The 22,230-nt window shown below is 44.7% G+C and overlaps 2 protein-coding genes, 1 long non-coding RNA gene and 2 other non-coding genes across 9 annotated transcripts; 1 reads left to right on the plus strand and 4 right to left on the minus strand.

Moving 5' to 3' along the window:
- Positions 1 to 825: 825 nt before the first annotated feature.
- LOC116707512 (S-arrestin-like) lies at positions 826 to 5,383 on the minus strand. Of its 2 annotated transcripts, XM_032544887.1 has the most exons (15): positions 5,267 to 5,383; positions 5,109 to 5,169; positions 4,723 to 4,767; positions 4,438 to 4,637; positions 3,982 to 4,041; positions 3,818 to 3,885; positions 3,611 to 3,746; positions 2,972 to 3,056; positions 2,240 to 2,312; positions 2,007 to 2,144; positions 1,851 to 1,928; positions 1,712 to 1,726; positions 1,585 to 1,637; positions 1,390 to 1,399; positions 826 to 1,268 (listed from the first exon to the last, which is right to left on the minus strand). In XM_032544887.1, the coding sequence occupies exons 1-15, from the start codon at positions 5,312 to 5,314 to the stop codon at positions 1,175 to 1,177; spliced, it is 1,164 nt and encodes a 387-aa protein (XP_032400778.1). In that variant the 5' UTR covers positions 5,315 to 5,383; the 3' UTR covers positions 826 to 1,174. The 2 variants fall into 2 exon arrangements, with proteins under 2 accessions (XP_032400778.1, XP_032400779.1); XM_032544888.1 differs by lacking the exons at positions 826 to 1,268; positions 1,390 to 1,399 and adding an exon at positions 1,433 to 1,452.
- Positions 5,317 to 21,821, plus strand: LOC116707634 (uncharacterized). Its single transcript, XR_004336541.1, has 3 exons — positions 5,317 to 5,402; positions 20,516 to 20,520; positions 21,810 to 21,821. It is a non-coding gene; the product is annotated as an uncharacterized LOC116707634 (long non-coding RNA).
- Positions 7,751 to 20,141, minus strand: atg16l1 (ATG16 autophagy related 16-like 1 (S. cerevisiae)). 4 transcript variants are annotated; one of them, XM_032591041.1, is made up of 20 exons: positions 19,957 to 20,141; positions 18,671 to 18,776; positions 18,499 to 18,592; positions 18,254 to 18,356; positions 17,787 to 17,860; positions 17,638 to 17,707; positions 15,107 to 15,288; positions 14,968 to 15,033; positions 14,793 to 14,879; positions 13,823 to 13,879; positions 13,644 to 13,749; positions 12,687 to 12,792; positions 11,586 to 11,656; positions 11,431 to 11,502; positions 11,186 to 11,306; positions 10,989 to 11,094; positions 10,735 to 10,884; positions 10,406 to 10,453; positions 10,231 to 10,332; positions 7,751 to 10,154 (listed from the first exon to the last, which is right to left on the minus strand). In XM_032591041.1, exons 2-20 carry the CDS (start codon positions 18,768 to 18,770, stop codon positions 10,061 to 10,063), a joined length of 1,809 nt encoding a protein of 602 aa, XP_032446932.1. In that variant the 5' UTR covers positions 18,771 to 18,776; positions 19,957 to 20,141; the 3' UTR covers positions 7,751 to 10,060. The 4 variants fall into 4 exon arrangements, with proteins under 4 accessions (XP_032446932.1, XP_032446933.1, XP_032446931.1 ...); XM_032591042.1 differs by having other exon boundaries at positions 13,644 to 13,746; positions 19,957 to 20,140; XM_032591040.1 differs by having other exon boundaries at positions 13,644 to 13,746; positions 13,823 to 13,882; positions 19,957 to 20,140.
- LOC116708386 (small Cajal body-specific RNA 6) lies at positions 12,360 to 12,635 on the minus strand. The gene has a single exon (XR_004336673.1).
- Positions 15,364 to 15,644, minus strand: LOC116708385 (small Cajal body-specific RNA 6). Its single transcript, XR_004336672.1, has one exon.
- Positions 21,822 to 22,230: the final 409 nt, after the last annotated feature.

Genomic DNA, 22,230 nt, shown 5'->3' on the forward strand with positions numbered 1-22,230 from the left:
TTTTCCCCTCAATACTATTCAGCTGATCGATCACCGCTGGCGAATCTCTAACATTACTAGAATAATAGCATTTTTGTGCACTGTATTAAAAACGACTCGTTTCACTGTTTGACATGAAATCCGACCAAGCCTTTCAAGTTTTAGGCCCGTTAGGATGGCCAAATTGATTCATGTTGCTAATTTAATGAATAATTATCTGAGGATGCTTCAAACTGAGATTTGTACATACATTATATAAATATTTGGAAGAATTACCTTTTAAATGTACGAGCTTTAGTTTCAGATATTCTTCCACAAGCTTTTTAGAAGAATTTGACGTATTTTAGTCCAATTCCATCTGACAGTTCTGGTGTAGTCTGTCATCAGACCAAACACTTTAAGTTTAGCTTATTTACACTAAAGAAATGTCTCCTAAATGTAATCTTTTTGTCTTTTTTGAGTGAATTTGCAAACTGTAATCTGCCTTTTTATGTTGTCTTAGGAGTAATGGCTTCTTCCTTTCTAAGTGGCCTTGCATTCATACGTTAAAAAATTTGTACCAAAACATCTGAGAGACAAAATCCTTCTCCAGATGGTTGGACATTTACAGGCTGTTTCAATTTGCAAGATTGCTTGACCAGATGAATGAGACACAAATAGTCATCTTGAAATTGGACACAAAGAAGAACCAGATTAGTGGAGGTCCAAGGCTGTTCTTCACCATTCCTTTAGATTTCTTTCTAGAAGCCATTTAAAGAAGAGACATGTTGCATTAAGTTGGACAGACAAATGGCTGGTTGGTTGTTTGTTTGGTTGGTTGGCTGGTTGGATGAATCAAACAGATGCTTTTTGGTTTAGGAAGTTCTTTAATCTGAGAACAGTTAAAAACTACATTCTGAACTCTGGTTTGTATTCGATTCACTAGAAGCTACAGAACAATACTACAGATATATGTAGCCCTAGCCCTTAGGTACCTCTACCTCCACAGTGGGACATACAGATTTGAGCTACATCACCTCCACTGAGGAACTGTCAGAGGTTAACAACTACAGGCGCTATCTAACGCTGAGAACTTCACAACAGACATCTTGCAGGGTAACTATATGAGGTTCCTCTGATGACTCCTCTGTCCTGAATGTCTATTGATCATTAGGTGGAGTACTGAGCAGTCGATGCCATCGGCCATCTTTTTAGTTTAGGCCTCAGTTGGAGACTCATCGTCATCTCCGTAGACCACGCCCTTCAGGTAGGCCCGTTTAAAGTCTTCAAACACCATGTCGTCAGGTTCACTGCAAAGGTCAGAGAGAAATGTGACGGCCACACAACATGACTAAACATAAAGTTTTATTTGTTTTATCTGATTTTTAAAGTTTGAAGACTGAATTGTCGTGCTCAAGCAGACAATCTTACCTGTCCTTCGCTGCAGGTCAGAAGCAGCAGAAAAAGATCGAAAAGAGGACGTGAATATTCAATCTGAGGTAATCAAATGAAAGAACCCTTTACTTTGAAACAATGAGTCCAGGTTGGCTACACCAGTCTGGTAGGCGTAGCTACATACATCTGAGGGTGGGGCTGTATGGGATACTAAGCATTTCAAGTCTTTACCTGGTTCTGATTTTGGATTCATCAGTTTGAAGGGCACCTCCACAGAAACGTCACTGTGAAACACACAGAGCTGTGAGCCTCCACGTCATAGAAGATACACACAAACGGTGTCGAGGCATGTACGTACCTGGACCCCACCGTCCTGTTGGTGAGCAGCAGGAGACGGAGCAGAGACACAGTCAGTTAACATTCATCTACAACTGCAGATGATTTGCTGCTGAATGTCTCCAAACATATAAGCAAACTGAAAGCAGAGGTTAACTCACCCGGAGGCTATCATCTTCAGTACCACCTTGTAGGAAATCAGCATCCCCTGGACCTCTTTCAGCACCTCCTGCTTCACACTGAGACAGAGAGACAACACTCAGAACTCCTCCTTGGTCCTTCAGTACCGCACCTCCAGAGCGAACCGTGACACCTACATGCTGGACGAAGCCAGGTTGGTGTCTTCATGTTTCAGTCGTCCATCCAGAGCGATTCCTCTGCGGTCCTTGTTGTACGCCAGCAGAGGGTACAGAGTGTACTCCTTCTTCAGTGTGGTACCAGAGGGAACCGAATCCCTGGGATGTGGATCAGAACCTCATGAACAATACAGCTCCAACAGATAACCGGTAATTCAGAACGTTCACCAGACACCAGGCACACAAACACTCACTCAGGCTCTTCTTTGGCCACAGACTTCACATATTTGTCGTTGGAGTAGAGCACCACATTGGTCACCTGCTCAACTGAACACAGTCAAGAAGAAACAATGATGAGAAAGTGACAATTTCATATACAGGTATCCATATATACCTGGTACATGTTCAGGAACAACAGCCGTAGTAACGTTCAGAGACACATCCATGACACAATCGTGTTATAGTAGGTTCCCTTGCTCATAAGTTTCCTCTGAGAATCTAATAAAGTTGTGATCATACAGAGATACTGAGTAGAAACTCATTAGTTCAATCACAGGACAGGTGAGTTCAGATGGGTGGAAATAAGGACAGGTGTGTATAGGTAAGCAAAGTTGTATAAATGTGAAGACAAGTGTGCATAAAGGACAAATAGTTACGTAAAGGTACGGGGCAGGTATGTCAAGGTTAGCCTGTCTGTATAAAAGATAGGGCAGGAATATAAAGCTGAACACAGGTGTGTAAAGGTGAGGACCGATTGTGTATAGGTAAAGACAAACTGAATAAAGGTGGGAACAAGTGTGTTGGGGTGAGCAAAAGTTTATAAAGGTGGGAACAGGTGTACAATTGGGGAGATACTGTAGGTGTGTGTATTAGTAAGCAAAGTTGCATAAGGGCAGGTGTGTACAGATTAGCCCAGGTTGTGTAAAGCTGAACACAGGTTTGTAAAGGTGTGGAAGATGTTTGGATGTGGAGGAAGAGGACCTCACCTGACAAACTGATGTCTTTGATGCTCCTGCTGGAGGAGTTGGTGATTTCAACGTTTGCTTTGACTGGCTCACCGTGGTAAAACGTCTGCAGACAAAGAAACAGATAGACAGATTATTGTGTCCATAAACTTTAAAAAGTGAAGGATTTCTTCTGGACACCTCATTAGAAAGATGTCCCACTGGTTTGAAAGCCTCTGGAGAAGACACTGAGTTCAACTTCCTTCCTCACAAAATACAAACAAAAATGGAGTATCATCAGATTTCAGTGGTTGGAAGATTTTGCTTTAGTCTTTGGCTAAAGACCACGAGCCATTTCTCCTGCTAACGCTAGATTAGCTTTTGTTTGTTGTTTGTTTTATTTACCCAGAAGGCCCTGCGCTGTAGTCTACTTCCTTATTTTGGAGCTGGTCTGCTTGGCATTCACATATGCATTCGAACTGCACCAGAGTTCACTTCATCTGAACTCAGACTGAGGTTTGTAGGCGGACCAGAGTTTGCTATTTTGCTCTGTATCAGAGTTAGATTATGTATTCATTCATGGGGTCTTCCATGGCTAGCCCTTCTGTTTTGAATGAACTTTAGCCTAGACCATGGATACTTTGTCTCTCATCGACTGATCCCAGAATCGGGTCGACTGACCTCTTTGGGAAGGCTGAGCTTGACATGTAGAGGTTTTTCGGACATCAAGAACTCAAAGGTCATGTCTGCGAATGGAGCCACTTCAGTGTTCTCTGGACTGAACTGGATCTTTCGGATGGTGAGACGAACTGAGCTCCTGCAGAAAAAGATAAGAGCCACATGATGCAACACTGATGGAGTGAATCCAGGTCCGGTAAACACACTCACTGTTTATCGATCTTCTCGTCCTGATTCTCCCCACAGAACGCCTTCACCTCGAACTCCACCGCACATTTCTGCCCAGCACAAACACACAATGGGAGAGGTCAAACATCCGGAGGAACAGAGATAGATGGATGAAGATATGGATGATATCAGGGAGGATCTGTTACCTTTCCCACATCATTCGGACCGGGCTGCAGACTGACAGAACACGGCAGGTTGTCTGGAAACTGAAAAGGTTTTATTGCAGATGACCTTGACTGTCAACAACAATTCAGCCGATTGATGTTTGAAAATGTTTCATGATTTAAATGAGGAGAATCCTAATCTTAGCTCTGGGTCAGATGTGATTCTTGGTCTGACTTAAACTCTTGCTAAGACGTCAGACCAGGATAAGATTTCAATCCCTGACTGATTGGATCTCTGTCTTTTTCACAGCCTTTATCTTCCCTCAGTCCAAAATTTGACTTTTGTCCTAATTTAGACTTCAATACTTGGTCAAACCCAACTTAGGTCTTACAACAGACACCTGTCCTCTGCCTGCTTCAGAGCAATGCCTGGAGTAAGGCCAGACCTTGGGCTGGACAGACCTCAGGCTCCGTGTAGCGTCTGACTTCAACCCTCACCTCGAAGAAGAAAGGGTAGGCGTTGTCTCCTAGTTTGTGCAGAAGCTTCTGCTGGACCCTGGTGTGGGTCAGCTTCTCTTTGTCCTGCAACTCTGGGTAAACCTGCCGGGTCACCACGAACAGGTCCCTCCTGAAGGCCACACCCATCACATCCATGTCCTGACGACCGTATCGAAACGTGCAGGAGAGCATCACATAAACTGGCAGAGACAGAAAACAACGAGGCTTAATGGAGACCAAGGTTCCCAAATATGATTTCTGAGAAGTGAGAGGATTAAAGCTCACCTTTCTTTCCTTTCAGCTGTGCTGGGTCAATCACAATCACGCCGTCTGTGAGATGAGAAACAGGAGGAGTCCATTTCACACAATGAAATGGTCCACACTGGGCTTATGCAGAAAAGACTCAGCACCAACAACAAACAGTCTTGATCCGTTTGGTGTGGTTCTGTTTAGACCCTTTAGGATTTCTGGGCAAAGTGTTTTCAGTAAAGGACCAATTATCCTTTCTCTACAGAGAAGAATATTGGTGAGGTCATATTCTCCATCTCTGGTGATGGAAGTTAATTGATTTTTTCCTGCACAGGAACCTTCAGTCCAAAAAAAAAAAAAAAAAAAAAAAAAACAAAACTCCCAACTAATCAGGAACATGTAATGGTCAAGTTGGAACTCACCAACTGGATCCACAGAGTCACAGTGATCCACAAAGTCTCTCTTCGCCATGTAGACGGCCACCTGTCCAAAAAAACAGAGGGACACACATCAAGATGGCTGCTTGTTCAAGAAGACTTTACCTACAAATGGATGAATGGGTTTTCTCAGCAGAACTTACCGACTTGTCTCTGGATACCTTCTTGAAGACAACGTGTTTCGGACTCATCCTGACCAATGGGTCTCAAACTGAAACAGAAATATTCAAACAGCCCTGGTGGAGAATCGCCTGCTAGAGTCTTCAGAGAAACAAATCTGTTGAGAAACAAGATCCACAGAGACTTTACCGTTTACACAGAATCAGGATCCAAAGATATCCTACTCTACAGGAAACGAGGGTCAAGCACCCCATGAGATCTCTGCATCTACAAAGAGTTTACAATCCAGAGATCCAGGGATCTGCAGCAGGCGCCAAAGTCCAGTCTTCCAGAGATACTATCCTACAAGCTTTAGATGCATTTCTTCTCCAACAAGGCTGAACCAAGTGAACCGTTTGTTACCAGGCCTCTGCAGAACTTAATAAGATGCTGATGAAGGAATTGAGCCATTTGATTGAAGTATGTTAAACCAGGGAAGGAGCTAAAACATGCAGGATACCGAAGCCTGAGGACTTTAGACAGTAATGTCCTAAAGTCTTCAGAGAACCAAGAGCTACAGAGACTTTACAGTCCACACAGAATCAGAATTAAAAGATATTCTACACGCTACTCATAACTAGCAGCCAAATATCCCACGATCTACTGAGATCCCAGAATCCCATTAAAGGGATCCAAGGATCCATAGCAGGGGTGTCTATGAGAGCTGCTATGCTGTAACTTTTAACCGTATCCCTTCTTTAACATGACTGAACTGAACGGTCTGTTACCAGGCGTCTGCAGAACTCAATAACATTTGGTTAAAGTGTGCTGGAGGAGGGATGAATGTAAAAGTTTCAGGGTTGTAGCTTTAGAGGATTGGATTTGGGCAGACAGGATACAGAAATACTGAATAAACCAGTCCCTCAACTTCAACCGGAAAAAGATGGAAACTCTGGAACCTGACAGGAAAATAAAGCTTTTTGTGTCCAGGTCTTATTTTCCTTCTTAGCCAAACCTGATGTTGAGTTTCCATGGAAACTCTTAAAACGGCTGAACCAATGCCTGGGAACAGAAACTCACCTGAAGCAGCAGCCGAGAAGAGGATGAAGAAACCTGAGACGGAGTCGGCTGTAGATGAAGAAGATTGTTTAGCAGCTGATCACATGTATTTATAATCTCTGCACACAGCGTGGTCAGCATGCTGATCATTACTCTGTAATCCTGCAGGCAGATCTGCAGCGTCCGTCTGCAGCTCTGTTTACTGCATCCCACGTGCACGCTCACACGTGCACACTGGCTCTGAGGAAACTCCACATGTAAACCACAAACCCGGACCAGTTAAACTGAGCTGTCTTTGGTTTCCAGGGCGTCTGGGGAATTTTGTTCTGCTGTAATGATGAGAGGAACCTCAGAACGAAACCGAACAGATCTCCATCTGCTGAAGTCATTGCAACATTTTTATTATGAAATCGAGGCCCAGAATTTCAGCTTCATTATCGGCTCCATCCCTGTGACTTCCTGCTTTAAAACGAAACGATGCTCTCCAGTTCTCCTCTCTCTGCTATTTTCCTTCTGTTCTATTTTACTATCTGCAGTTATGTTTGCTGGTTTTTCTGAAAGAGTTGCCATTTTGTTTTTGCTTTGCTTTGGCTTGCCTGCTTAAAAAGATTTGAAGAACATATTTTTAGAAATGTTGAATCTCGTCCAGGCACGTAGCCCACCACCATTCTACTAATTTCCATGTCAGAAAACTGGGAAAAAAAGAATAAAAATGTATGAAAGTAAGAATAGAAGCAAAGAAAATGCAGCTGAGAAAATGGGAAAAGAAAATCTCAGAAAAGATTGAAGGCTGACTTTGCTCTGCCTGTAGCTTATAACAATGCAGGATGAGAAAATTAATTACCTTAAACCCCCAGAAGTCATTGTGACATTCAGGTAAACATTTTTTGCTAAAACTCACCAGGATGCTTTAAATCAGCAAGTGAAGCAGCGACGGTGTAAATGGAAGCAGCTGAAAGTCTCATATTTTTAGCCAGTTTTACTTTTAAAGTAGTTGCTTCAGATTGGATGAGGTAATCTTAATTTTGGCCCTAATATTGCACCATACAGCATCACGAACACCTTTACTAAAAGTCGTGCCGTCTGGATCGTTCATTTTTTATGTTTGGTGAAATAAGGAGGAGTTCCTGAAACTGTCAGGATGACAGAAAGTGATCAGAGGTTCATTCATCAGGATGAAGGTTTGAACTGGGAGTTTGATGCTTTTTAAATACAAACTGGAATCAGGAGGGAAAATAATGTGTTTAAAAAGTTGAGATTTTAGGTAATAATGGAAGATTTCTCTGATTTCCAGGAATTATGACCTCAGTAGAGACAAGACTGTAAACCATTAAGATTACGTACAATAAATGCTTATGGTAAATCTGTTAAATCGGTAATAAATGTAAAAGTTAAATCTGACATGTTTAATTTGCAATTTCAAAAAAAATGTTTTTTTTCTTTCACAAACTTGATGACTAATTTGAAGGTTAGAGATAATTCTCTTTATTTGGAGCCTTAGCTGGTCTGAGCTTCATGTTTCTGCTTCATTCAACCATTAGTATGAGTCCATGTCGGATCAGAACCAGAACCAGTTCCATGAGCTTCCGGTACGATCAGAGCAGGATCATGTTTATAACATGTCGACATGCGTGATCAGGACGAGTCTGTGCTGAGCTGATCAGCTGAGACAGAGTCAGCAGTCTGAGTGCTGACAGCAGCTAAACTCAGACACACACACACACACACTCACACACACACCTTCAGCTCTTATCTGGACTGAACCAAAGCAGAACCATTCGCCTCTCTAGAACCGGGCTTCAGGACATTATGTGAAAGATGCTACAGATCTACAGAGCTAGATGTGGCCAAAATGGCATCATGATGCATTCAAGGACAACCTGTAAACTCTATAATCAATGTTGAAATAAAACTAAAATGTGACAATATGATGGAAGATGGTCATGATTCATTTTCATGATTACATCTGAGAAATGATTGGCACCCTGCTCCAACTCCACCATCGTCCATACTTTATATTTCAAATGGATATTTTATAAAACTATATTAATGAAACCGAAGCGACTTTTTAAGCACAAAAATATAATTAAGTATCTCAGGTCAAGCGGAGTCTCCCTCAAAGAATAGATTTTATCTCAATGGATGTCCAGGTAAAATGAAGTTATAATAAAATAAGCAGTTTGCTAGTTTAGTGAAGCTCCATCAGCATCGCAGCGAGTCCAAGCATAGATCCTAACAACAGGAAGGCTGATTAAAGTTCTGGAACAGCCGGGTCAGACACCAGAACCAGGTTGGACAGAACATCTGGTCACCAGGAGCAGCTGGTGGACGACAGCAGTCAGACATGTGGAGAACGTCAGAGATCACAGGAATAGTTTAGGAGTGAGCCCTCTTTCTGCAGACAACAGCTTTGTTTCTGAGTGGCACTGTGATGTGAACGATTCATCATGACCTCAAGAAGTTTAACCTTTTTAAAAACCCACCGCAGTTTAAATGCAGTTTTAGATTAACTTCATCGTAGCTTCGATTCTATTGGACTCATTTAGCTCTGAAAGCTTCAGCAAACGGTTGGTTTATTTACAGCAACATGACAATGAAGACTCAGATTTCTCACTATAAAGGATCAAACTGAATCCACTACAGAGATTCAGATGTTAGAGTCGTGTTCATGTTCTGACCCGACCGCGGTTCTGCAGTTTGAACTTACAGTCCGGCGGCTCCTTATGCCACCGATCTCAGAAATGTTCAGTGGAAAGTTTTGAGTTGTTTGTAATCATAATTTAAAACAAAAACAGTGATGAGAAAATGTGTTATTCATTTAGCTGTTGAATAATTTAGCTGTTGAATAATTCTGCACATATATTTTATTAATAAAGAAAAAACTACACTTCTGCCGTCTGAAACATCGATAAGAACCGAGGTGAGCAGGAATCTCCTCCATCTCAGCTTCAATTTATCTTCATTTTTCACAAAAACTCCAATGTGTTGAAAATAACTGAAACCATACAGAGGCTTCATGACTTTTCAACCAACCAATCAGAAGCCCACCCAATATGGCGGCCATGCAGTGAGGCTCCCAGAGCCGGCGCCGGGTTCCTGGACCGTCAGCCCGACCCGTCGGGATCCAGCAGAAGACCTGAGGATTGGTCTACTGTGTGAGAATCAGAACAACTTGAGCAGTGAGCGCCAGAGCCTGAAAACCTTAAGGTTTGTGTCTGCAGAGCTAAAGCAGTGAGCTGGAAACATCGTTTATTTTTCCCAGTGGTCAGTGAACGCAGCGTGAGCAGCTCGTTTTCAGGCGGTTCGGGTTTAATGTCTCCCAGCCAACTGAAAACATGAACAGAAACAAGCAGAAAAACTACAGACCGATTAGTGTTTATGGATCTGAAAACTGATCAGGCCGTTTCCATGGTAACATGTCAGCGGCTGCTTCTGAAGGAACCGGCAGCTTTCCCAGTATCGCTCCGGGAACGCTCAGAGGCACTTCAGCAGCAGTGTGTGTGTGTGTATCAAACAGACCAACATTCACTCTCAGAGTCTTTAATCTTCATCTGTTTAGTGCGAAGAACTTCCTGTTTCAAACCAACCCGTCTCCTCCTCTTCCTCAGCCTTCATCAGCTGTCCATTCAACCGTCAACCAGCAGGTGGCGCTGAGAGCCAGCTCTTCTTCTTCTGTCACAGTTAAAATGACTGAGCATTAAAAGCTCCTCAGCAGCTTCATCAGGAGTCCAGCAGCGCCCAGCCGTGTTGGCTCCGCCCCCTTCCTGGGCTCCGGCCAATCACATGTCAGACCACAGGATGGCTCTGCTGCCCTTCTCCACGCTGGCGACGTATGTTCCCGACGGCGACCAGGACACAGAGTTGATGGCCGAGCTGCGGGGCGATGACATCATCAGCGTGAACAACAGGTGGTCTGATCCAGCAGAACCGGGTCCGGTCCAATTCTTACCTGTGGTTTCGGTCCAGAGTCCGGTCCAGTTTCCCCGTCAGGACGTTCCAGACGTAGAGAGCGCCATCTGCTGACCCGCCGGCCACGTAGCTGCCGTCAGGACTGACCAGAGAGAACCGGACAGGTTAACAGCGGTTCTGTTCGTTTATAAGAACCGTTCTGACGTTCAGCTCACCTGAAGGTGACTCTGGTCCAGTCGGCTCCACATTTGAACCCCTGAGCACTGAACACACACACACACACACACACACACACCCACACACACACACACACACACACACCCCCACACACACAGAGTCCACATCATGTGATGAAGAGCAACTAAACTCCAAATCAAACGTCTAAACTGGTCATTAACGGCGCCATCTTTAAGTTTCTGACGTTTTCGCTCACGTTTGTTTGATTCTGTAATATTTGGCCCAAACCAGCGTGAGGAGCTGAAGTTTCCCATCGAATTCAAAGCTACAGATGAAAACATCCCCCGGATCTTTGTTGGTTTCTCACCTGAAGGTCTGCCGGATGGCGTTGCTGCGCAGGTCGATGATCTTCAGCACGTCGTCTCTGGAGCAGGTCAGCAGCTCGCTGCGGTCGTGGTTCAGGTCCAGAGACGTCACCCGGCCCAGCAGCTCCATCTCCCGCACAATGCTCTCCGCCCTGACGGCGCGGCGTGAGTCAGAGCACAGGTCACAGGGTCAGGCTGGCTCAGCCTATCAGAAGCCCAGCAGCTCATCACATGATCACCTCTGATCAGAACCCACCTGATGTCCCAGAACCGGACCTTCTTATCGAAGTGTCCGCTCATGACGCACTGCTCCGTGCAAACGATGTCGTTACAGCTGGAGCCGGCGAAAACCGTCTTCATACCTGACAGGTGAGAACAGGAGGGGACAGATGAGGGGACAGGTGGAGACAGGTGAGGGGACAGGTGGGCGGACAGGTGTGACCAATGACGTACAGACTTTGCTGCGCAGGTCCCACAGTTTGAGCGTTCGGTCGTAGCTCCCAGACACGATGCGGGCGTTGTCCAATAGGAATCGAGCAGACAGAACCTTCCCGCTGTGACCCGTCAAGGTGTGCTGGAGGACAGGTAGAGGTCAGAGAGGTGAGGACAGCTCAACACACACACCTGCTGCACACTGACTCCTCCCTCTGTTGAGTGGACCTCGTTAGCGATGATGATTTAGACCAATCAGGACTCACCCTCAGTCTGTAGTCGTCCATAGTCCAGATTCGACTGGCGAAGTCGTTGGACGCAGCGAGCAGGTAGGAACCCTGTTAAACACAAAGAAAACAGGTAAGCAAGAGCAGCAAACCAAGGTAACCATGGCGACAGGGACCAGCAGAAACAGACTTACAGAGCTGTCGAACTCGATGCTGGTGATTCCTGCGTTGCTGCCGGTCAGAGCTCCTTTAGCCTCACAGCGACCTGAACACACACAGTAACGCTGCGCTGTGATTGGTCGACAGTAAAACAGTTTCTGGTTGGTCGACTGTCAGTCAACATATAACCCAGACTTTGCTCATTTGATGAGCATGTGTCTCTGCTTGGACCGTGAACATTACTGTAGCCGCAATGTGAAGCTCCTGATTCGCTGCGCAGCATTAGCAGAGCTGATGAATGAGAGCGACGGTGCCACCAACAGTTGTGGAGGATTGTTGCGGATAAAGAAACCTGTACTGGTCCAAATCCTCTGGGGAAAACATTTGTTTTTCTCACAAATGTTTTTCTAATGCACTAATAGCAGAGCTAATTCTTCAATTAGCATTTAGCTAACTTTAGAAAATGTTTAAACTCTATAGCGCTAATTTACCTGGTTGCTTTGTAAACTTGTTGGTTTAGCGGATTAGCATTATTAGCTTATGCTAAATTTCATATTGGTTTAACGTTAACTCCCAATAAATCCCATGTTGGTTTAGTGTTTTAGCATTAGCAGAGCTGATGTTTAGTTAGTTATTTAGGGTTAGAGCAGGAAACGGTTTAGCCACCTCTAGTTTTTGTGTTTGACAGAAAGAAATTTCCTATTTTTTCTCACCAAGTTCTAGACATGTAATAGAAAGACACCATCTACAGTCTCCATCAGCTGCCTGATTACTCTTTGGTAAAGTAATCTGATTACAGTGGCAATGAAGGTCTCAGCTTGAAAACTTGAGATCAGCTCCCTCTTCCTCCTCCTGATGCTCCTTCCTGATTGGTCATGTTGGATCAACATCACGGAGAGGCTGCAGGTTCTCAGCTCAGCCTCTCAGTGATGTCACATCCTGTGTGATGTCACATCCTGTGTGTCAGCAGCTGCTGGGCCCATGGCTGCATGACTGGAGCATGATGGGAGCAGAGAGCGAGCTGCTGGGAGCCGGAGGCAGCAGAGGATTGTGGGAATCAGACCTTTTACAGCTCATCACTGACCTTCAGCTGGTGGGCGGGGCTTAACGTTGAGGCGTTACCGTGTGAAGCTCACCTGAGACCACCTCCCACAGCTTCACCCTGCGGTCCATCCCACCGGTTGCTAGGAGACGGGAGCCGGGGCTGAACCGGACGGTGTTCACCTCTCCGTCGTGAGCTTCCTGTGGAGCAGAAACAGTTTTTCCTGTTTGTAGAGAAAAAACCCCACAAAACTTCAAAAACCAGAAAACTGCTTCAGAAGAAGAATTTCCCATTTATTCTCCACCAAAAAACGGCCCTGAGGAGCCGCCATCAACCATCCCCACGGTGAAAATGGAGCAAATTTCAAAATGGTTCTTAAATCTGGGACGTTTTGACTCAACAGAATTATTACTCAACATATCAGTGATGTTACTCTGACTGGTCAGGATGTTAATTCAAGATATCTAAAATAGAGAAGCTATCTCCAATTCTTTAGGAGACATTGTAAAACAAACGTACACTAGTCATTATTTACTTTCATCTAACCGTAATGTAATTTCGCTAGTTGTATCTTATACCTCCATTTAAAAATAAACATACTGAATTGGAATTATGACGACTCAAAACAAAACGTGAGATATCTCAAATTTACTTTATGACTAGTGATAATTTAACAGTTGATATAAATATTCCAGATAGTCAGTAATTTATTGTAAATATCTTGAACTAAAGCTTCGGTAAATCTGAGGCCAGGATGTAATTGGATATCTTAGCCAACTGAAAAGTGTCTAGTCATGAACTAATTCCAAATATCTGAATGTAAGTGTGGTGAAGACGATTTTATGTAGAAACAGCTTGCCATAGAGGACAGGCCCGAACACACAGCCTTGGGGTGCACCAGTAGGGACGGTTGGACTGTTGATGAGGACTTGATGTTTTTTTATGTTTGGTTTTTGTTGCCTCAGTGACCGTCAGGTTGATCAGAACCAGAACTTCCGGTGAGGAAGTCCGGCCGTCTGATTGGTTCCTGACGGCGCCGATAGAAACTCACAAAGACGTGCAGCGCCGTGGTCGGCACCCGGACCTCCGCACAGCCTCCCGACGGCGTCTCGCTGGTTTCTGGAGACGTGCCGAAGGAGTTCGCCGACCGACGCCTGCTGAGGAGGAGAAGCGCAGCGTCATCAACTGAGCATGCTCAGACGAGCTGGAGCTACGCTGACCGGTACCTACCCAAAGATGTTGGAGATGGAGTCCAGGAGCCCGCCCTGAGGCTGCTGGGACGTTTTCCTGCTGCACAAACAGAACCAGAACCGTCAGCCAGGAGCCGCCATGTTTGTTTACCCATCAGGTTTACGATTCGCCACCAGGGGCGCCGACTCATGTTTCCACTGGTGGATGCTCACTAGCTAGTCGACCAAAGGTGCTAATGTTCAGACGATCACTTCATAATAATAATAACCATAATAAATCTGAAATCATGAAACCGTAACGGACTGAATGTTCGATTCATGTAGGAAATGTCTGCGTGATTTTTGGTGTTGATGTTCCTGAATGTAAACTCTGCTTTGTCGGAGCTGGTTGCCACGGCAACGAGTCTGCGTGTGGAGCGTAACAAAAAACAACGAATTTTAGTGGTTTTGATTTGTTCTTCATCTGTTTATTTATTTTCTCTTTGCTGTGGCGCACTGCAGCCGCCGACATTTCTAAAAGTTCAATATAAAAATAAAACCTGGACCAATTTTTTTATTTGTTCGTAGATCATCGCAATAATATTTCATCAAGTATTTAATAAACGTCTTCTACAGTTTACAATAATTAATTTGTCCAGTATAAAAAAAACAACATTCGGTTAGATATCTTTTGATAGAACTGACCAAACTTTATAGACTTTTATCTAGGATTAATACATATTTACATATCAAAACATTAGCAGTTTTTTTAATATTAATTTAATCCACATTTTACAGAAATAAGACAAGAAATAATGGCGCTATGAACATTTTTGTAGCAGATTCCTGCTGATCAGAACAGTCTGGTTTAGTGGATACGACTCGATGCACAGTAAAGGCGCCTGCAGTGGCTAGCTACAGCGGCTAACAGGTGCTAACGGGTGCTAACAGGTGCTAACGGGTGGCCCTATGCAGTAATGTTTGTGACGCGTCGTGGCACACATGGGTGCCGGAGAATCCTTGGATCTCACCTCAGCGTCCTGCCGATTGGTCGGTTTGGTGACGTTTCTCCGGCTCCCTTCCCTCCGTCCTCAGCCAGCACCTCGATGTCGTCGTCCCTGCGGAGGAAACAGACCCGGGTTCATCACCAGAACCTTACCTGGACCGGATCCGGGTTTACTCAGACAGGAAGTGGAGGTCACTGACTGTTCGATGGGCAGCGGCTCCTTGGCAGCGTCCGCCAGGTCCTTCTGCAGTTTGGCCTGTCTGCGCCTGGAACACAAACAGCCACCGTCACATCAGCGCTCAGAGGCCCCGCCCCTCCGCCCGCTGATGCCCCGCCCACCTGGTGTCCTTCTCGTTCTCGGCGTTGAGCCGGTTGGCCTCCAGAGCCTTCTCGGCCATCCAGCGGGACACCAGCTCCTGGTTGTCCTCCGACGTCTTCCTCAGCTTCTCCTCCAGGGCAGAGAAGGTGATCTGCAGCGCGTCGTACTCGTCCTTCAGCGTCTGATTGGCCATTTCCAGCTCCTGCACAGAAACAGGAAGTTATATGGTCACATGGTCGGGTGGTGAAGTCATAACGCCGTCGGTCTCAGTGAAGAAGGTCTCAGCTTGAAAACTTGAGATCAGCTCCCTCTTCCTCCTCTTCCTCCTGATGCTCCTTCCTGATTGGTCATGTTGGATCAACATCACAGGAGGCTGCAGGTTCTCAGCTCAGCCTCTCAGTGATGTCACATCCTGTGTGATGTCACATCCTGTGTGTCAGCAGCTGCTGGGCCCATGGCTGCATGACTGGAGCATGATGGGAGCAGAGAGCGAGCTGCTGGGAGCCGGAGGCAGCAGAGGATTGTGGGAATCAGACCTTTTACAGCTCATCACTGACCTTCAGCTGGTGGGCGGGGCTTATTTTGAAATTTGGGCTTTTATTTTGTAACCACTTCCTTCACATAATCGTAGCTTCTGGAGATGAAACTTCTCATCTGTACCCACATGAGGAAGATACAAACTAATGCCACTTAAGGTGTTGTTTTTACAACTTGGAGCAGCTGATTAGCATCTTGGAAGCACAAATAATATCTGACCTTTGACCCCAAATCCCAGAGGAGTTGAAAAGGAGGCTTCATGGATGAAGAGCAGAGAGAGAAGGAGGTTTCCGCTGCCAGCAGGAGCTAACGACAGGGCCGGCCCAAGGCATAAGCAAACTAAGCAGCCGCTTAGGGCCCCAAGGCCACTAAGGGGCCCCTCAGTGGAGCTGATTTTTTTTTTAGTAATAATTTCTGTCATTATAATATCAAAAACACATTATTTCACTATGAAGTGATTTGTTTTTACAATAATATATATTTGATATTGTATGTAGAAATTATTATTTTATGGATAAAAAGAAAAAAAAATGTAATTGCTCTTGGGGGCCCCTGGTGGCCGCAGTAGGTACCGCACGCTTCATGTGCATAACGGGCTGCTGTGCAGAGAATCCAAACGTCTAAAGAAGTTAAGTAAGCAAAACTATGTCTCAAAAAGGACTTATCCTTCAGGGAGGGAGGGAAAAAAGAGGAAGAATAGAAAAAAAGCCAAGATAAAGGTTTGTTTTAATGAGCTTTGGTAATGTAATGTATTGTAAAAGATTTGTAAAGCGGCTAGTAGAATATTTGCTTGATAGCGACCTGGACCGGTCCAGTTCAACAGCCAAACATTTATGCTGCGTCTTTGTGTGAAACTGAGTTTAAACTTTAAATGAGTTGATTCTCATGGTGGCTCTGGATATTTCTGAGGTATTTTTGGCTTCAAACCGTGTTTGATAATAATAATTAAAACTTCTCAATGTTCGACATCGTCTATTAAAATGTTTTTACGTCAGGCTACATGATGAGCTGCTCTATGCTGTAGTTGGGATTTGTTGTTTGCTGCTGAGCAAAATCATTTAGTGGCTAAAAACATTATTTTTACATCAACTAATAAGTTATGTGAAACTTCTGTTAAAATCATTTGCAGGCTCAGAATCAGTCCAGTACCGGTACTGGTCCACATTCTCAGGGCAGAAAGACTCACCTGGTATAAATTACATTTTTAGCTATATAAGAAAGTCGCTGAGTTGGTAACAGTGGGGTGAATATTGGGCTGTAATCAGCCTCTAGTTGTTAGCAGAACTACAGGGCCCCAAAACCACATTTCGCTTAGGGGCCCTGGGAGGCTTGGGCCGGCCCTGGCTAACGCCATTAGCAGGAGCTAACGAAATCAAAACTAAGTGAAGGAATGTTTATGAATGTTTAAAGTGACAATGAAGCATCTTTAAGTCTTTGTGAGTCACCATCCTAATGAATTGTTTTGATCCAGAGGCTTACAGTAAGCAGCTTCAGCTAGAGCTACGCTCTCCTTTCAGGTTAGCATTTCCAGCAGCAGCATCACTAACACCAGGTTTTTCCTCTTCCTCCATTTGGCCTCATTTTCATTTCACATTTAAAAGCTGACCGTTACTCATTGATAAAAATTACTGTTTGGGCTAAACAGAGCTAGCACTGTAGCACCTAGCATACATCATCTACCCAGGATGCATTGCAGAGTGGATAGATAAATTTGATCTAAAACCTGAACAGCCTACAGTATTTGTACATCTGAAATAAATATTTATTAAATTTAATTTATTGCTACAGGTAATTGTGGATCCTTTTAAAGGGGAGGGGCAAAAGAGATGGATTAGCAGCGCTAGCTAACATCATCCAGTAAGTGTTGATGTGGAATATCATCACTGCTGTCTGGATATTGAGCTGTTAACATGTCATTACAGTCTTTAGTAAGAAGCCTCTTAAGATTTGTTGCAAAACTGACTGCTACTGGAGATTCTTTATCAACAGATTAATTATCTTCATGGAGTCGTACCTGCAGGTTGCTCCTCAGATCCCGACAGTCTCCCTCCAGGCTGGCGATCTGCTGCTGGTATTCCAACATCCTGGAAGGGGAGAACCAATCAGCTGCTGCAGGTGATCAGACTCATCAGGTGTGTGTGTTTGTGTGTGTGAGAGACGCACCTGGCCTCGTTGCTCTGGATCTCTCGATCCTTCTGCTGGATTTGGTTGTTGAGTTCGATCACAGTCTGAGCCAGCTGCAGGAGACAGGAAGGTTACTGACTCCGCCCACTGTCAGAAGCACTTCCTGTTTTAAACACCCGACCCGCGAGCGTCCAGCTACAGGTGTGTCCTGAAGGGACAGACTGGCTCCGCCCAGCAGGGCCTCTGCTACAGGAGCAGCAGAAAGGAGAACAGATGCTGCTGCGTGAGGGAACGTGAGAACCTGAACTGGTTTCCAGTGACGGCTTCACAGGAAGTAAACTGGAGCTGAGAGCCGCAGCGCCTGCAGCAGCCTGAGGGGAGCGCTGTTGCCAACAGAGACCCTGATGAACCAGAAACACCTGCAGAGGAGCAGGGACGCCCCACAGCTCCTGAATGCCACGCGGACGCTCGGGGGAGGACAGGCGACATCACTTCCTGTGACTCACCTCGCCTCGTTTCTTGTGCAGCTCAGTCAGCTCCTCCTGGTGGCGAATTCTCATCTGGGACATTTCCTGGTGCAGGGAGTCGCTGCGGGATGAGTCGAGGGAGCTGGACAGGGACGGGGGACAGAGACAGAGAGGAAACAAGGGGACAGAGGATGAGGACAAACAAGAAATGATGGGGACAAAAGAAAAACAGGAAACAGAAACAACATTAAGAGGACAGGAGACTCAGCTCCAGGGTGTCTCACCTGGCCTCATGTCCTCTCTGGACATCATACTTCTCTGTCTGGTATCTCTCAGTGAGGACGGCCTGCAGGTCAGACTTCTCCAAGAGACGATTGTCTGAAAGACAAACAGCTTTAACCCCTCACTCAGTCCTCAGAGTGGGACACAGTGTGTCCTCAGAGCATCCTAACTCACACTGCTGGACGATCTCCTCGAAGGTGTGTCTCTGAACTCTGTCCCTGAGCTTCAGCTGGTCTGAGATGTGTCTCTTCCAGTCGGCCCGCCGCTCCGCCATCACCACCTGGAAGGGCGGCAGCAGTCAGCGGGACACAGAGACACACTGGGACAGACAGAAGGACTAGCAGCATCTCAGACGGCTCTGTTTTAATCAGAACCAGAACCCGGTTCTGATCAGAACCAGAACCCGGTTCTGATCCATTTAAACCTGCAGTGGAAACCAGTTTCTCTCCTGAGGACAGAGTGAGCCCTCTGTCCACACATCCACCTCTCTGCTCATGAATCAGCTGTTTCATCCCTGATGCAATCAGGTTACCATGACTACATAATCAGATACGTTAATTATCCTGAACTGGACCAGGATTTAACTAGATAACCGCGGTCCGGATGACAAACCTGCTCCAGAGCTGATTATTGATCAGATAGATAAGATAAGATAAATCTTTATTGTCATTGTCACAAGGACAACAAAATTCAAAAGGTGCCATCAGTCGGTGCATATGCCCAAAAACAAAAAATAACTGTCTCACAATTCACACACAACGCAAGAATCAACAAACAACTGGCAAAAAAACCCTAATAAGTAAGAACAGCCACATTCTCACATCCATCATTCATGATGATTAATGGTTGTTTTTGATTGCATTTAGTTTTGTTATTGCTGTCGGGTAGAAACTGTCTCTGAGACGGTTGGTTCTGGTTGCTCTGTATCTTCTGCCTGAAGGCAGCAGTGTGAACAGAGAAGGTCCGGGGTGAGAAGTGTCCTTTGTGATGTGTTGTGCTTTTCTTAGACAGCGGTCGCTGTGCAGGTTCTCCAGTTAGGGGAGAGGGCAGCCTCAGTTATCCAAACACAAATTGATTCCGTTTAGATCAACGTTCCTGAGTGAAAACTACGGAGGCCGAGAGGTTCTGTTCTCATTAAAAGAGTCACATAAACATGTTTACAACGGAAGGAACACGTGTTAATCAGGTGGAGCTCAACTGACCAGCGGAAACCAAAACAGAACCGGAACCAGTAGCAGGTTACCTGTAATCAGCGTCTAACGCGCTGGTGGTAGTCAGGTGGGCCGAACCGGTTTGTTCCGGTCAGATAGAAACAACAGCAGCTCGGTTCGGACCTGATTTCCGATAGAGTCCCAGTTAAATCAAAGTCAATTCTGGGTGAATCACAGTGACTCAACACGTTAGCATCTTGCTAGCTACTGAGCTCCGCGCGCTCCGAAGGGAACAACTGTGACACTCACGGCGTGCACGCGCGTCCTGGCGCGAGGCGGTGGTCCCTGTGATCTCCCCGGTCACGTCACTGCGGTCCGATCACGGTACTAGTCGTTTAACGTTTATTTCCCGAACCAAAACCAAAACCAACAGCTGCCGCTGCTGCGCCATTTTGGCTCCGATCGAGACTTCCGGAAGAGGCGCGGCGTGATGACGTCAGAGAGCGTGAAGCAGACCGAGTTCCTCTTCCCGAATTTTTGCAATCCAAATCCTTAAATAGGCATTTTTAGGCTTTAAAATTTCTTGATATATAAAACGTCATAGCGTATCCGCGTGACTTCTCCTATTAGGTTTTATTTTAGACAAATTACATTTATGGATATAATATTTGCAAAATAGAATAAAGTTTTTGACAATTTTTTAAATTGTAAAATATATATAGAGCAACTTAATTTTAATGCCACAATACAGTTAAAGTGTTGAATTTTAGTCCAGAAATGTTTAGCACAAATACATTCATAGAAAAGATTTGAAAATGTCTTGATTGCATTTGTTTTTCAAATGAAGGATTTATTCGTATAAACAAAGCAAGCGTGATAAAGCCTGTCTGTGAAAATTAAAGAACTGAAAAGAAACTTTGTTGACATCAAAATTACATAAAAGAATACATTACATTTCTCCAACTTCTTTAGCAATAAGGCTTTGGTATCCATAATCTATGTTTGTCTCTGATTAAATATTTGATCCAGTGCATGCTGAATATTGCGCTGTTTTAGACGTATTGAAAACATATTTAAACCCCCTTGATTATAAGAATTTAGAATAGATTTATTCAGTTTTATTTAGTTTCTGCACGACCAGTCAGAGTGACTGCAAAGCCTGAGGTCCTTTCTACCTCAAGTCATCCTCTTTACTGCCATCTGGTGGCAACTTTAGGGTACTACAGTACAAAAAGAGTAAAACTGGAGCCCAAAGTCGGTCCTGGAGGCCCGGCATCCTGCACGTTTTAGTTCTCTCCCTGGTGGTACCAACAACCCATTCAGCATGTCAATGTTCTGCTTAGGCCTTCTAACGAGCCATCATTTGATCCAGGTGCGTTAAACCAGGGAGAGAACTAAAACATGCAGGATGCCGGACCTCCAGGACCCACTTTATTATATTCCTTTATTTAACCAGGTAAACCCCGTTGAGATATAGATCTCATTTTCAAGAGGGACCTGGGCAAAAAATTTGCAATACATAGCAACCTGGTTACAAGATAAAAACAAAACTGTGCTCAGGACATTGGGCACCTCTGGGTAAACAAAAAGATAGAAATCATAATTTGCCCAAATTATCAGTCTTATCAATTATTTGATAAAAAAAAACTCGTGCAAGTCTACATCAGTATGATCTGTTTGTACTAAAGTCGTTTGGTTCTTTGTGTATCTGTTCTCTATCTGCAAAGCAATTGCACTGTAGCGATATGAAAGGTCTTGATTTTTCTTTTCATCCAGTAGGGAAAGAAATACTGTAAGTTTATTTCCCTGTGTAGCAATCACAGTCTTGTTGACAATATACTGAGAGTATGCAAACTTCAATGGTCCTAAAATAAGACCATTGAAGTTTGGTGTTCCATAGGCATAGAACACCAAACTGGACTCACAAGAATGGGATCAGTATGTTTTTGTAGATAAGATTAATCTGTCAGATAAATATGCCGACAAGCAGAGGAAAAACCTGTTGTACCAACTCCTCAACCTACTTAGCAGGGTTGGCTGGTCAACAGTGAGATAATACAGAACGCAAACCTCCATGAAAACAGTTGAGCCTTTAAGAAAAGCTGTTTCAGTTGAATGGGATTAACAAAGCCGTGACTGAAACGGGTCCAGAATAGATCAAGAGCAGCAGCCAACTGCTTGACCATGACCTTCTTTAAAGTCAATGTTACCTGTGTTAATCATCTTCCTAACTCCTGTAATTCACCCTAACACACCATTATTGTTTTTCTGGACCAAACAGTGACGGGTTGTGACCCAATCGTTACTTATTGCTTACAGCTGACTCCAGGCTTTCAGGTAGTTTCCCAGCTGTTCCCAGAACTGGACTCAGGTTCTGTGTTCTTATCTTTAAGCCACTTTAATCATAATGAGTCCTGTGACATTTTGACAGAAAGTCCATAGATCAGAGGTCTCAAACTCCAGTCCTCCAGTCGCTGTCCAGCAGTTTTTAGATGTGCCACAGGTACAAAACGCCGGAATGAAATTGCTTAATATTTCCTCCTCCTTGTGTAGATCAGTTCTCCAGAGCCTTAATGACCTAAT

This window comes from Xiphophorus hellerii, chromosome 18, assembly GCF_003331165.1.
Source record: "Xiphophorus hellerii strain 12219 chromosome 18, Xiphophorus_hellerii-4.1, whole genome shotgun sequence".
Lineage (NCBI taxonomy): Eukaryota > Metazoa > Chordata > Actinopteri > Cyprinodontiformes > Poeciliidae > Xiphophorus > Xiphophorus hellerii.

Bases quoted from the DNA above. Each gene is read 5' to 3' on its own strand.
- LOC116707512 (XM_032544887.1), bottom strand. From the start codon at position 5,314: ATGAGTCCGAAACACGTTGTCTTCAAGAAGGTATCCAGAGACAAGTCG. The intron at 5,170-5,266 runs GTAAGTTCTGCT...TTTTTTGGACAG, and splicing joins AGGTATCCAGAGACAAGTCG to GTGGCCGTCTACATGGCGAA. The intron at 4,768-5,108 runs GTGAGTTCCAAC...CTCATCTCACAG, and splicing joins TGACTCTGTGGATCCAGTTG to ACGGCGTGATTGTGATTGAC.
- atg16l1 (XM_032591039.1), bottom strand. From the start codon at position 18,770: ATGGCGGAGCGGCGGGCCGACTGGAAGAGACACATCTCAGACCAGCTG. The intron at 18,593-18,670 runs GTGAGTTAGGAT...TTTGTCTTTCAG, and splicing joins CGAGGAGATCGTCCAGCAGT to ACAATCGTCTCTTGGAGAAG. The intron at 10,454-10,734 runs GTGAGAAACCAA...GTGTGTGTTCAG, and splicing joins GCCATCCGGCAGACCTTCAG to TGCTCAGGGGTTCAAATGTG.